General features: G+C 43.1%; 1 protein-coding gene across 1 annotated transcript in view; it reads left to right on the forward strand.

Moving 5' to 3' along the window:
• Positions 1–9,527, forward strand: part of RSPO3 (R-spondin 3) — a 100,449-nt gene extending 90,922 nt beyond the window's left edge. The window contains exon 5 of the mRNA XM_066605523.1: positions 7,449–9,527. Coding sequence (XP_066461620.1) covers positions 7,449–7,581 — 133 coding nt within the window. The 3' untranslated portion in view covers positions 7,582–9,527. The remainder of the gene's footprint in view (positions 1–7,448) is intronic.
• Positions 9,528–14,390: the final 4,863 nt, after the last annotated feature.

A 14,390-nucleotide genomic window follows, 5' to 3' on the forward strand; every position in this document is an offset into this window, starting at 1 on the left:
GGTGGTTTTAAACTATGCAAATATAGTTTAGGCATTTTAATACTTTGTTTTCTTATACCCTGCTATACCTTGATGGTAACAATTTGCAGATTGTTTTCTTTTTAAATTAAGTCATGCCAAAGACAAGAGTCATACGATAGTATGCGGGTTCTCTTGATAATTACAAAAGAATCCTATTCTTTCTAAAGATGGACACTATATGTATTTGAGAAAAACTGACAGTATTACAGTTAATGAATACCTCATATTGATGTAGTGGCCCTTTAAATCAATTTAACTATAGAAGAATAGTTAAAAACACACTTCTATTTGCAACATTGCATTCCATATGGTGTGTGCACATGTCTGTGCTTTATAGGCGTGTGTCTGCAAAGATAGGACATGCGTGCACCATAGGGAATGCACGCATTGCTTTCAATGGAGCCACTGCTGCTGCCGGTGGCTCCATTGAAAACAATGGTCTGCCGACACCCCTGCATTCTTTTTCAGGGAAGGGCTTTACATATAAGCCTTTCCCTGAAAAAGAAAGATTTTAGTGTAAAAAATAAAAAATATACTTACCTCTCCTCTGCTGCCGTGACCCCCTCGGGGATGAAGAACACATCTGCCACATGCAGCAGATGGTTCCTTCATCCCCGCTAGTTCAAAAGAATTCCCTGCTGCTACATCTGCCACATCTGTGACAGATGCAGCAGAGGAATTCTTCAATTCTCTACTATTTAAATTCCCCGCCTGCTGAAACAGCTGTTTGTGATTGGCTGACATGCTCAGCCAATCACAAGCGCCTCTCTCCGAATGAATGACGGCATTCAGCACTAGAGAGCCGGGGACAGCCAGGAGAAGATGCGGCTGAGCCCCGGCAGCCGAAGGGAGGTAAGTATGTTTTTTTTGTTTTGTTTTTTACAGCACTTTTTCAGGATTTTCAGGGAAGGGCTTAAATTTAAAGCCCTTCCCTGAAATCCATTGACGGGTGTCGGCAGCACAATCCTCTACCACAGCTGACATGTGTGAGAGCTGCGGTAGAGAATTGAAGAATTCTTCTGCTGCATCTGTCACAGATGTGGCAGATATAGCAGCAGGGAATTATTTTAACTAGCAGCGATAAAGGATGCGGCAGATGTGTTCTTCATCTCCGCGGGGGTCATGGCAGCGGCAGAGAGATAAGTTTATTTTTTATTATTTTCTACACTAAAATCTTTCTTTTTCAGGGAAGGGCTTATATGTAAGTGGTAGTGGAGATGCAAAAGTAATTCACAGTCTGTATATTGGATATAAGAAAACATTGGTGCCTTACAGAAAGAAGTGTCCATTAGTGTTCTGTGATGCAGTTTATTGTCCTCCAGCCACCTGCTATACAGGATAAAACAGTGATGCGGCGCAGTGCTAAAATGTCACAGCAGTACCTTTATCCTCAGGATAGTGGAAGTCCAAGAGGCCAGAACTCCACAGATTGGGAACAGATAGCATATCCTAGAGATATGTCATTACTTTATAAGATTATTTAAAGGCATATTTTAGGCTACACGAAGGCTGATTGCATAATAATTATCAATGTGGGGGGAAAGTTCTACTTTAACCCCTTAACGACTGCCCCATCGGGAAACTGCGTCCTCAGTAAGTGGGCTTTAATCCTAGAGGACATAGTTTTATGCATCCTCTTAGGATTAATGTCCACTTGCCTGAGGACGTGACAGCTCCATGCTGTCAGTGCCCGCAGGTAGCCGACAGCATGGAGCTGTCATCCCAGGATGCAGGCAGTCCCCCCGGCATTGCGATCGGCGCTATCCAATGGATAGCGCCGATCGCAATAAAGTAAATAAAAGTTGTAAAAAAGTTAGATATTCAGCTGCCCTGATGGATCGGATCCATCAGGGCAGCTGAAAATACTCACCCGGCTTGTCCGCGGTGTCCCCCGAAGATCGGGTGCTCCCGGACCTGCTGCCGGCCTTCTGCGCATGCGCGCCAGACGATGACGTCACGCGCATGAGCAGAAGCCTGGGGGCCCCCGGCAAATTTAAAAAATCCTGGCTCCCGGCTCCTGAATGTAGCCGGGAACCAGGAGGTGTTACCTGGGAACGGTGTGAGCGGTCCCCAGGCACGCGATCGCCGCTATCCATTGGATAGCGGCGATCGCGAAAAAGTTTTAAAAAGTTTTTAAAAAGTAAAGTTTCACCTCCCCTTATGGATTGGATCCATGAGGGGAGGTGAAAATACTCACCTCGGGTCCTCTGCGATGTCCCGATGTCCCGGGACCCGAAGTGCCCGTCTGCGCATGCGCGCCCAATGATTGACATCGGGCGCGTGCACAGAGGGGCTCGAGCCCCGGGAAATTTAAAATCCCTCTGCTCCTGGCTGCCATGTGTAGCCAGGAGCAGAGAGATGTCACCAGGGACATGATCACTGTCATCCAATGGATGACAGAGATCATGTAAAGCAAAAAAAAAGTGTAAAAAATTTAAAAAAATTTAAAAAAGGGGTAAAAAGTAAAAGTAAAAAGTGTAAAAAGTAAAAGAAAAGTTTTAAAAAGTTTTAAAAAGTTAAAAAAGCTTGCATTTCATCTCCCCCCACGGATCATATCTGTGAGGGAGGATGAAATGACGTACCTTAGGCCCGCAGATTTATCCACGGACCTTACCCCAGCTTCTGCGCACGCGCCCGTCGCCACAATGGCAGGCGCATGCGCAAAAGCTGCGATAATTTAAAATCTCCCTCCTCCTGGCTACAAAACTTAGCTGAGAGCCTGGAGATTTCACGGGGGGCCGCGGTGAGCGGTTCCTGATCACGTGTTCACCGTTATCCAATGGATAAAAGCGATCATGTAAAAGTAAAAAAAAGGTGAAGGTTCATCTCCCCTCCCTGATGCGATCGGTGAGATGAGATGAAACTTTTTACCGGAGGCCTACGTATTTGCACCCCGACGCGATCTTCCTCCGTGAACTTTCCCGGATTCTGCGCATGCGACCACCGGTAAAACACCGGACACATGTGCAGGAGTCGGGGAGCCCAGGAAACTTAAAATCTCCTTACTCCCAGCAACCAATGGTCACCGAGAGTCTGGAGCAGTGACGGGTGGCCTTGTTGAGCGGTGCCTGGTCACGTGATAAAAAGGTAGCGATCTACCTTAGGCTGGTCTCACATGACCAGATAGGAATTACGGATTCCGCATGCGTCTGATCAATCGCATTGGATTACACAATTCCGCTCACATTAGCGGGTCGGAATTGCGTAATCCACTCGCAGAAAAGAGAACGCAGCATGTTCTATTTTACCGTGGATATCCGCAACATAGAGCCCATTGTGCTCCATGGTCACGGATATACCCGCTACCCATACGCAACTACGTTGTGTACGGGCTGCGGGTACCCGCGTCATCGCTAAGCGACAGTGCGGGAAATGCAAACAAAAAAAAAGTACTGCGCATGACCGCCTGTGTGAGTAGGCAGTTATGCGCAGTACATTACGCGGCCGTACGCAGGGTCACAGCCGGGCTCACAGCTGGGATCTGCTGCGAGCCTCCACAAGCGGATTCCGCCTGCGGCTGCATGAGCCCGGCGTTATTCAGACCGCTACCTGTAATACGCAATTTACAAGAAGCCCCGGGAACGTTCGCCTTCATGCAGTTCCAGGAGCAGCTTGTTGAGCGCCTTCTGTGTGAGACCGCCGCACCTCATCAATCTTACGAAGACTCACAGAGAGCCACTTTTTACATGAAATACCCCCAAAAAGCATGAGAGGAGGGGGGATACACTGTTTTATTGCCCCATGTACCCATCCCAACCAGCCTCCGTAATTACCCGTCTTCGGAAATACTACACAGTTCACATTATTACTTTTATCTAAGATTTGGGGAACGCCGAAAAGGGTGCTGAGTGAGTGTGTGGGGGTGGGAATATTTTTTTAAGGTGTCAATTTTTATTCCGTACAAGTGGGAAATGGGGCCTGGAATTTATTCAGTTGTACCCTGCAATCCAATGGGTGTTCCCTCAATTATAGGCCTTGCCATGTTTCCTGTAAGTAGATTAGGGCCACAATAGGTATGTTTTTGAACACAGGACAAACGCGGGTATCCATTTTGGGGTGAATGTCTTCTTTCCTATGTACACTGTACAAAAAAACTGTTTTTAAATTGACGAAATTGCCAAAAAAATGAAAATCGTAATTTTTTCCTTCTGCTTTGCTTAGATTTATTCAAATACTGTGGGGTCAAAATACGCAGTACACCCCTAAAAGAATTCGTTAAGGGGTCTAGTTTTTAAAATGGGGTCATTTGTGGGGGTTCTTTATCGTTTTGGACGCTCAATGGCTCTATAAGTGGGCGATGGGGCCTGGAATTTATTCCGTTGTACCCTGAAATCCAACGGGTGCTCCTCCTATTATAGGCCTACTTTAAGTAGATTAGGGCCACAAGGGGTATGGTTCTGAATACGGGACAAACATGGGTATCCATTTTGGGGTGAAAGTCTTCATCCCTATGTGTGCTGTACAAAAAAACCTGTTTTTAAATTGATACAACTGCCAAAAAAATGAAAATTGTAATTTTTTTCCTACTGCATTGCTTAGATTTATTCAAAAATTGTAGTGTAAAAATACACAGTACACCCCTAGATAAATTCGTTAGGGGGTCTAGTTTTCAAAATGGGGTCATTTGTTGGGGTTCTCTGTCGTTTTGGCCGCTCAAGGGCTCTACAAGTGTGCTATGGGGCCTAAATCACGTTCATGCTAAATTTCTGTTCTGAAAGCCACCGACTACTCCTTTCATTTTGGGCCCCGTTTTGCATCCAGACAAAAGATTAGGGCCACAATGGGTATGTCTCTGAACACGGGACAAACAGGGGTATCTATTTTGGGGTGCAAGTCTTCATTCATGTGTGTGCTGTACAAAAAAAGCAGTTTTTAAAATGACAGAATTGCCAAAAAAACGAAAATCACATGTTTTCCCCTTTGCTTTGCTTGAATTCATTCAAAAACTGTGGAGTCAAAATAGGCAGTACACCCCTAGATAAATTCGTTAAGGGGTCTAGTTTTCAAAATGGGGTCACTTGTGGGGGTTCTCTTTGGTTTAGGCCACTCAAGATCTCTACAAATGTGCTATGGGGCCTAAAACACCTTCAAGCAAAATTTATGTTCTGAAAGACACCGACTACTCCTTTCATTTTGGGTCCCGTTGTGCATCCAGGCATCAGATTAGGGCCACAATGGGTATATTTATGAACACGGGAGAAACGGGGGTATCCATTTTGGGGTGTAAATCCTCATTTTCATGGGCACTATAGGAAAAAAATGTCTTTAAAATGACATATTTGCAAAAATATGAAGTTTTATTTTTTCTCCTCTAAATTTAATTAATTCCTGAAAAACAACGGTGGGGTCAAAATACTCCTGACACCCCTCAGTGAATACATTAAGGGGTGTAATTATTAAAATGGGGTCATTTGGGGGGGGTATCTATTATTCTGACACTAATGAGCCTTTGCAAACTTGGCTTGGTGCAGGAAAACAAAGTGTTCCTCAAAATGCTGAAAAGTAATGTTAAATGTGTACGTCATCTAAATGCTTTAAAAAAAAAAGCACAAAAGTTTTTCAAATGTGCATTCAGAATAAAGTAAACAGATAGAAAAATATATCTTATCAAAAATTTGTACAGTATGTTTGGACATATTTGAGATATTACAGTTGAAAATGTGAAAAAAATGACAATTTTTTCAACATTTTCCCAATTTTGGCGCTTTTAATAAATACACACAAATTATATCGGTCTCTTTTTACAACCAAAATGAAGTACAACATGTGGCGAAAAAACAATGTCAGAATCACTTGGATATGTAAAGCCTTTACGGAGTTATGCTACGTTGAATGACGCATGTCAGATTTCCAAAATTTGGCTCCGTCACTAAGGCGCAAACAGGCTTCGTCACTAAGGGGTTAATGGCTTAGTGATGTCATCTCAATATAAGCAGAATGGAATATTCTACTTTACATACAAATGATTATGTTGTTCAGTAAGAAATATGCTCTACTTTTTCATCTGACCTATTCTTTCCACTTGTGACTGAGGAAAAATCTATGTATTTTTCATATGTTGCAATATTTTGAGCCTTGGGTAAGATTTCTTAACAGCTGTAAGATGTTAGGTTAGCATGTGTGGGGGATAATGTCAAACACTCAATATCTGGAGGAGTTCCATGTACAAATTAGGAACTTATCATCAAGCTTTTTAATGCGTAATGCCGGCTTAAGCAACAAGATCTTAGACCTTTTACTTTTAGCTTATGTGTTCCACAGGTCTATTTTATAGTCACACTTCTTTAGAATAGATCTTTAAGTGTAAATATTATTTTCCAACAAATGCTCACTTTGACAAAGTTTGATTCAAAGTTTTTCTCTATAAATTTGACACACTTTCACTTTGCTAACACATGAGCTTAAATAGGTTTTCCGAGTCATATTGTTTTTTTAACAGTAAACATCACACACCCCAAACTATAATTTATCAGTATACTTACTGTGGTACCAGAGTACTATTTTGGAGGTCTGACACTATAGCAAGTGACCTGTGACATCATCAGGTCTTCTGTCCCCAGTGACCTCCCGTATATACACCTGATGGCTCTCTAGTGTAAAGGCCCTGGCCTATTTATGGATTGTCACTGATGGCATCCTCTTTCAAGGCCTCCTATAGAATGCATGGTCACATGGTGGTTCACCCACCATCTCCCAAACCAATTACTATGCTCTCATCTCAAGAACGGAAAACGGAATGTTGGTGGACAGCAAAAGAACCGAACACAGTTTCCAGCAGCAGCAGCTGATATTACTTATACTTAATATATTAATTATGGTGAGGGATGGCCACAGGGATTTCATTACAAAACTTGCAATGGGCCATCTACTGCTATTGATTAATACTACTACACTACTAATCACACAGGATGGGGAGGACATGGTACTTGCTTGTTCTCCATATCCTTTCCATGTGTTGATTCCAGACAACCATACTTGCTAATGTTGTAGGACCTATTGATATGGGATTGTACAATTACCACACACTGAAGTAAAAACTACCACCACCTTGGGCTGGGCCCCCTCTCCCCAGGGTCCACATAGAAGTTGCAGTGTCTGCATGTTTGCGTCTGGATAACAGAAGTTCTTCTATTATGCCTTTATGACTTCTATGAAAATCTTATAGATCTTATAAATCTTAAGATCTTTCTTAATGCTATCTTTATTAGTATTGTACTCATTTTCTGGAAGTCTTAAGAGGCAAGTGACACAATCTAGTACCAACACTTCTTTTTTGTACCATAGGTAGTAGGGTCGATCTCACTTACCAGGAGGAGTAACGTTAAACATGTGTTTGCAATGTGTCTTGATACCAGAAAATAGATATATTGCCAAAATAGTTTGTTTTCTTCTTTGTTAATTTACTGAAGGCTTATTTGTAATTGCAGGGTAAAAGGCAAAGATGAAGCAAAAAAGAATAAACAGAGAAAAAAAGAAGGAGACGTGCCTAGAAAACAAAGGCAGAAAAAGCAGGAAAGGGCTCAGCGAGGAGAAGGAAAGCAAAGAGAAATCAGAGTTTAGGAGATGGAACGTGCAGAAGATGCAGCCAAAGTCTATCTCAAGCTCTTATAGAACATGAAAGGCCTTGCGCCAAGGTGACAGACTTCTCGTGCTGCTATATTGATCACATCCCTGGGTGTTGAAGACATTAGATGGACTGGATAGTTCTCATGCAGCCAAGGCCTAAGCAACATTCCAAGCTTCTTGTGTCTTTTCTGTGGAAATACAGACAAAGATGGAATGTAAAGACAGGCATACAGCAGAATTGCTGAAAATGCTCTTTGGACGCTTCAGAATTTTATGCTTGTGTGCATCTGTAAAAAATAATAATTAAGACTTTATTCTCAATAATTGTTAATAGCAGCATTTCCCCTATTTTTTAAAGTATTTTTCACAGATTTTTTTCAGAATTATAGGCTACTTATATGCTGAAGTCAGCATAGTTTTCTCTAACACATTTATGTGGTTAAAACATAAAAAAGATTACAATTACCAGTGGTACGCATGGCATGCCATAGCCAGTGAAATAATGGTTACCTCACTCCTTGTGCTTGCAGAAATGGAATGTCTCAAAGTACTCAATTCAGCTTAGGTACAAAGTATGAAATGAGTTTTATATGTGTCAATTGTTGACACTGTTTTCTATAAAGTCATTGACCATATTGTGGTGGAGGATAATGTTTCTTATATGGCTAAATATATGAGCAAACTGCAACACTAATCTCAAAGCAAAGCTGCTCTGTTTTTGTAAGATGGTTAGACATTATTTTAATTTATTAGCATTCACATATTTGTCTGCTGACATAATCCTATCCCCAGTTAACGTGTATATGTGATTGTTTGCTGAGTCCCAGTCAATAGAGCAATCCAATGGTCAAAGTGGTCAACCTGTGCCAGATGACAAACCCAGAAAAAACAACTATTAGCCACCATAATAGCTGGAAGCTTCCAAAATAATAGTATAAAATATATAAAACATGCAGGCAATGAGTGAAGATACATCTATAATGGGTAAGTTAATCAGATACTAGTAGTCAATGGTCAATATACTTAGGTGTGTTATCTAGATTTACTACATAGATGTATCTGAAGAACAGTCTTTTTTGTTAGATGGACATTAAAAATGTCCAACAATAACACTCAATCTTGCCTACCACCCTGGGGCGTAAGTAGAAGGGGTGCAGAGGGTGCGGTTGCACCTGGGCCCAGGAGCCCTAGGGGGGCCCATAAAGTCTCTCTTCCTCATATTGCAAACTGATACTATCAATGAAGCTTTATAGTTGGGGACCCAGTTCCAGATTTTGCACTGGGGCCCAGCAGCTTCAAGTTACGCCTCTGCTACCACGCTTTTTATGGTGAACTAATCAAAAGATATATGATACACTCATACATTTTAGAGGAGCAGTTGGCAGATGTGAAAGTCTGTATTGGTTGTTTCTGTGCAATCTTAAAAGAAATTCTAGGAAGGATTATTATCGTGCTTTGCTAGAAATACTGTTTAATGTATTGAACATCAGAATGGTTTCCAGATGGATGTGGTGTCCCAGACACAATTGCTTTTTCTGCAGGGCAGCATGTTCTATCCTTTACTTTTATTTTACTGCTATATCTATCATGCATTTGTCTGCATGTTCAAAAAAATCTTTTACTGGCCAAGACCTTTAATCTTTTGGCTGCTGAGAGGGTCCTCAAAAGACTGTTTTGCCAGTTGCAGACCCCTCAAGCAGAAGAGAAGTCTGGTTGTAAGGGGCAGAAGCATTAAGGAATACAGATAAAAGCAATATGTCATGGAAGCATCTTACGTTTTTCCAGTTATGTTATCTTCTGGAAAAGCTAATTATTATTTTGTAATCTACTTATCAATCAGCATGGAGGTTGAAGGGGCACAACTTCAATAATGTTGTGTGTATCTGTTGAAAGAAATTCCACTACAATAAATATATTTCTTGAACAATTTTTGTTTTATAGTTAATAATTAAATCTTGTAATTTTGGTCACTAGGCACTTATCTCTTATGAAACAAAACTCACTTAGAAGAGGACATGAACATTTTAGTGGTAGGGTTGTTGCCTACAAACTATTTTTTAACAATGTAAAATAATTCATTTACTTTAAAGGAGTTTGGCAGGAATTTACATTGTAAACCTACGCTTGATATATGCCAATAAAGGGGCTGTGCCAAGTTATAAAGTTATCCACCAAAAATCCATAGAATAGGGAATAACTTTATGATCTGTGGGGGTCCAACTGCTGGGAACCTAACAATCCCAAGAATTGGGGTCTGGTTGGTCCCTGAGTGAACAGAGCAGAGGTTGTGCAGCTGTGCCGCCATTCGATTAGCATCCATGACAGCGAAAGAAATTACAAAGTTCAAACACTTTGGCAATCTCTGGCATTGACACTGTCGTGAACAGAGCAGCAGCACACTTGAGTGACCTCTGCTTCATTCACTAGGGCTCTGACCAGACCACCGTTCTTGGGATTGGTAAGGGTCCCAGTCGTTGGACCCTCACCAATCATAAAGTTATCCCCTATCTGGTGGATCAGGCTATAGCTTTACACAAGTCCTTTAATGTGCATTCGCCAAGTGTAAAAACACTCAGAACCACCAAGCATAATAGGACATGGTCCTATTACCAAACACAACAACATTTTCTTGAATGGGGTTGAACTGCAGCACCAAGCAAAGCCACATACTGTATATTGAAGCACTGCTGTATTTGAAAGACCATGACTAAGAGTAGGCTGTAAAATCCTGGGAAATATATTATATAGTATACTTAAAAACCTTTAGAAACTTCTAAGTGGAGTGAAATGGAAGAATGCAATTTTGCCATCTTTGGGGGTATTGTTTTTACAGTGTACATACTGCAGCAAAAGTGACATGATGACTGTTTTCTTTGGGTCAGTATGATCACAGTGATACCAAATTTATTGTATTTATTTGGTGACCAAAAAAGTGCAATTCTAGCATTGTGTATTTATGTTTTCTGATGACGTTCACCATTCGGGATAAATAATGTGTTATTTTGATAGATTGGACCTTTATGGATGCGGTGAACAACGTATAAAAACAGATTTGGTTTTTATATATGTTTTGTTTTTTTTCTTTTAAATATGGGAAAATAGAGTTGGGGGTTAAACTTTTAATATCCTTTAGTTCTTACAATAATAAAAAAAAAATTTTCTTCTTATTTTTTTTTAGTTCCCTAAGGGAACTTGAACTTGGGATGGTTTGATCACTGATACAATAGAATACCATAGAATTGCATTATACTGTATTCTGACAGGCAGTCGGTCAAATAATGCCACAGGCAAGCCTTGATAGGCATTCATTCATGCTGCTGCCCTGGGGTGGGGGGCTTCAGAAAGCCCTGGACTTCCATGACAGATAGAATTACTTGATCTCATTGCAAGGAGGCCATTCAGCATCCAGAAAAGCAATTGAGGCATTTCAGTGCCACTGTCAGACTCGACAGTGACATGTAAAGGGTTAGCAGCCGCGATCGTCATGAGCGCTGATTAAGGTTGTTGTGGGCGGATGTCAGCTGTCAAAGAGATCACACACCATGTATGGAGAAGGATTGGCTTACGATCTCGATCCATACCAACATCGCACCCTGAGGCTAAACATGTACATCCTTTTGCGTGAAGCAGTTAATAAAGGTTGTATATTGAGAAAAAAGGACTTCCATTTTCATTCACATAATGTTTAGTTTTTTCTAAACTGTATGTTCACTTTAGCCTCACTAATGGTTGAGAGGGTAATTTTTCTAGTTCAAGAGCTTGCGAGTGTCTCCTTTGGGTCTGGTACCTAAGGGGGAGACCGGGAAGTTCCGGTTGATACGTCATTTATCTTTCCCGACTGGGGGATCGGTCAATGATGGCATCTCAAAAGAGGAGGCAGCGGTAGCCTACACGTCGTTCGATTGCGCCGTTCGGTTAGTAAGGTCGGCGGGTAGATATGCCCATTTGGCAAAGGCTGGTGTCGAGTCGGCGTTTCGCTTGCTTCCAGTTCATCCGGAGTGTTTTTCATCTTTTGGGAGGCAGGACTGAGGATCAGTTTTTCGTCGACATGTGCTTGCCGATGGGATGCGCGATCTCATGCTATTTTTCGAGTTATTTAGTTCTTTCATGGAATGGATGTTAAAGTATGAGACGGGCATCACATCGGTAATACATTATTTGGACGATTTTTTGTTCGTCGGTTCAAAGACATCGGGCGATTGCGGGTTCCTCATGACGAATTTTCAGAGGCTAATGAGATTTGCGGGGGTCCCATTGTCTGAAGAAAAGACGATGGGCCCGGTTACATGCCTAACGTTTTAGGGATAGAAATCGATTCGGTGGATATGGTTTTCAGGTTGCCGGAGGACAAAGTGGCCGAAGTGGCAAAGTGTAAAAAAGCGACGCTGCGGCAGGTTCAAGTTTGGTTGGGTCTTTTGAATGTTGCCTGCAAGGTGATCCCCATGGGGCGGCGGTTTGCCAGGAGATTATCACTGGCGACTGTGGGGGTCCGCGACCCACACCATTTCATACGCGTGACGGCGGGCATAAAGGCGGATTTTGCAGGTAGGGATGGTATTCCTGCATTCTTTCAACGGGCAGGTGGTATGCCCGAGGGAGGATGTGGAATGAACCAACATCAGCTTATTCGCCGACGCGGCCGGTTCGGGCGGTTTTTGGCGTAATTTTCAACAACCATTGGTGCAGGGAGCCCTGGACAAGTTCATGGATAGAAAAATGGTGGATTAAGAACATAACGCTGTTGGAGTTTTCCCGGTGGTGGTTGCGATCGAGTTATGGTGGCAGAGTTACGAGATCGGAGAGTGTGTTTTTTGGTCAGATAACGCGGCGGTTGGGCAAACGATAAACAAACAATCGTCGGCCTCCCTGCCGGTTTTAGCCTTGTGGAGGCACGTGGTACTAAGATGTTTGCAAAGGAATATATATTTGCGTGCAAAGCATGTCCCAGGTTGTGACAACAGAGCGGCTGACGCACTCTCTCGTTCGCAGATGGAGCTGTTCAGGGAGCGGCACCCGCAGGCGGATGCCGAGGGGGTACGCTGCCCGCCTTCCTTATGGTTTTGGCAGAGGAGAGTTGTTGAAGCTGGTGGAGTCATCTGTGGCGGTTTCAACGTGGTGAAGTTACAATTCAGTTTGGTTATCATGGTTAAAGTTTGCCGGTGGAAAATTGGTAGGAGGTGAAAGGGCAAGGTCGGCAACATTGGATATGCTGGCAGAGTTGCGGAAAAAACGGTTGTCGGTAGGAGCGGCAAAGAATTATCTATCGGGAGTGGCGTTTTTGTTAAAGCTCCACGGGAAAGTTGATGTGACTAAGGAATTCGTGTTCCAACAGATAATTCGCGGTGGAAAAAAAGAAAGGGTCCAGACGGATACGCGTCGACCAATTACATTTACAGCACTGATGGGTTTGTTGTCAGTTTTGGAGTCGGTATGTGCGGATGAATTCGAAATGCTATTGTTTAGAACGGGTTTTTCGTTGGCATTTTTGCGGCCCCCGGATCGGCGAGATGGTCCCGGTAAGTAGAGTTAAGTCGGGTGGCTTACGGGAAAACGACGTTATTACTACGGGATCGGCCATACGGATAGGTATAAGAAAGTTTAAGACGGATGTTTATGGGAGAGGTGATTGGCTCACCATTAACCAATTAGGGGCACTATGGTGCCCGGTGGAGGTAACTGGAGAGTACATAAAACAGCGCCCCTAGAGCGGACAATTTTTAGTGCATGCATCGGGGTCCCCGCTCACACGTTTCCAATTTTCGGCGGTTTTACGTTTGGCACTGAAGAGGTGTGGTTTGGAGCCGGCAGAATTCGGGACACATTCATTTAGGATTGGGGCTGCGACGACAGCGGAAGCACACGGTATGTCGGAAGACGGCTTGAAACGGTTGGGGCGATGGAAATCGCAAGCGTACAAGTCATACGTATGACCGGACCGTACGGTAGAAGTCGCTTTTGCACGGGTTAAAGCTTAGTGTTACGAAGGTGTGTTTATTACAGTTTGTGGGTATTTGCTATGTTATTTTGTTTCAGCATCTGAGCCATGGCATGTTTGGATCATCGGCTACTCATTTATCTATTGGGCGGAGAGAAGAGCGGCCACTCGACCTATGGGAAGGAATCTGGGTATGAGCGGAGCACTCGTAAACTGGATTGGAGTGCGGGGGCTTCAATGGCCTAGGATTTTACAAGTTGTGCTAAAGATCAGCAGGTGGACCCCCCGGAGAGTTATACTGGTCGTTCACGCCGGGGGGAACGACTTAGGAAGAACTAAAATGAACGAATTACTAGTGCTAATGAAACAAGACATGATGAGGTTTCGAGACTGTTTCCAGGATTGTGTGCTTGTTTGGTCCGATATCGTGGCCAGGAGATGCTGGAGTGGGTGCCAGAGACAGGGATGCGATTGAACGAGTGAGAAGATTGATAAATCTGAGGATGTCCAGATTCGTGCAATCATTGGGTGGAGTGGCAGTTCGCCATTGGGAACTCGAGGACAAGGAAAAAGGAGCACTTAGGGATGATGGAGTGCACCTTAATGATGTCGGTTTGGACACTTTTTTGTCAGGACTTCAGGACGGTGTGGAGATGGCGTTGGCTAGGGTTGGCGTGGTGGGGCGGGATGCGCCATAGGAATACGGCGCATGCCGCGTGCCGGGAGCTTCCCATGCGGGATACGGCTTTGAGGAGGGTTTGCAAGCCCTAGGAAAAAAGGGGCTTACGAACGTCCTGTGGCCGTTACGGCGTTAAAAAAGTTCAACAGTTTACGGCATGGGAAAGCGTTAGGAATTTAGACTGAGGAA

Source organism: Eleutherodactylus coqui, chromosome 1, assembly GCF_035609145.1.
Source record: "Eleutherodactylus coqui strain aEleCoq1 chromosome 1, aEleCoq1.hap1, whole genome shotgun sequence".
In the NCBI taxonomy this organism is placed as follows: Eukaryota; Metazoa; Chordata; class Amphibia; order Anura; family Eleutherodactylidae; genus Eleutherodactylus; species Eleutherodactylus coqui.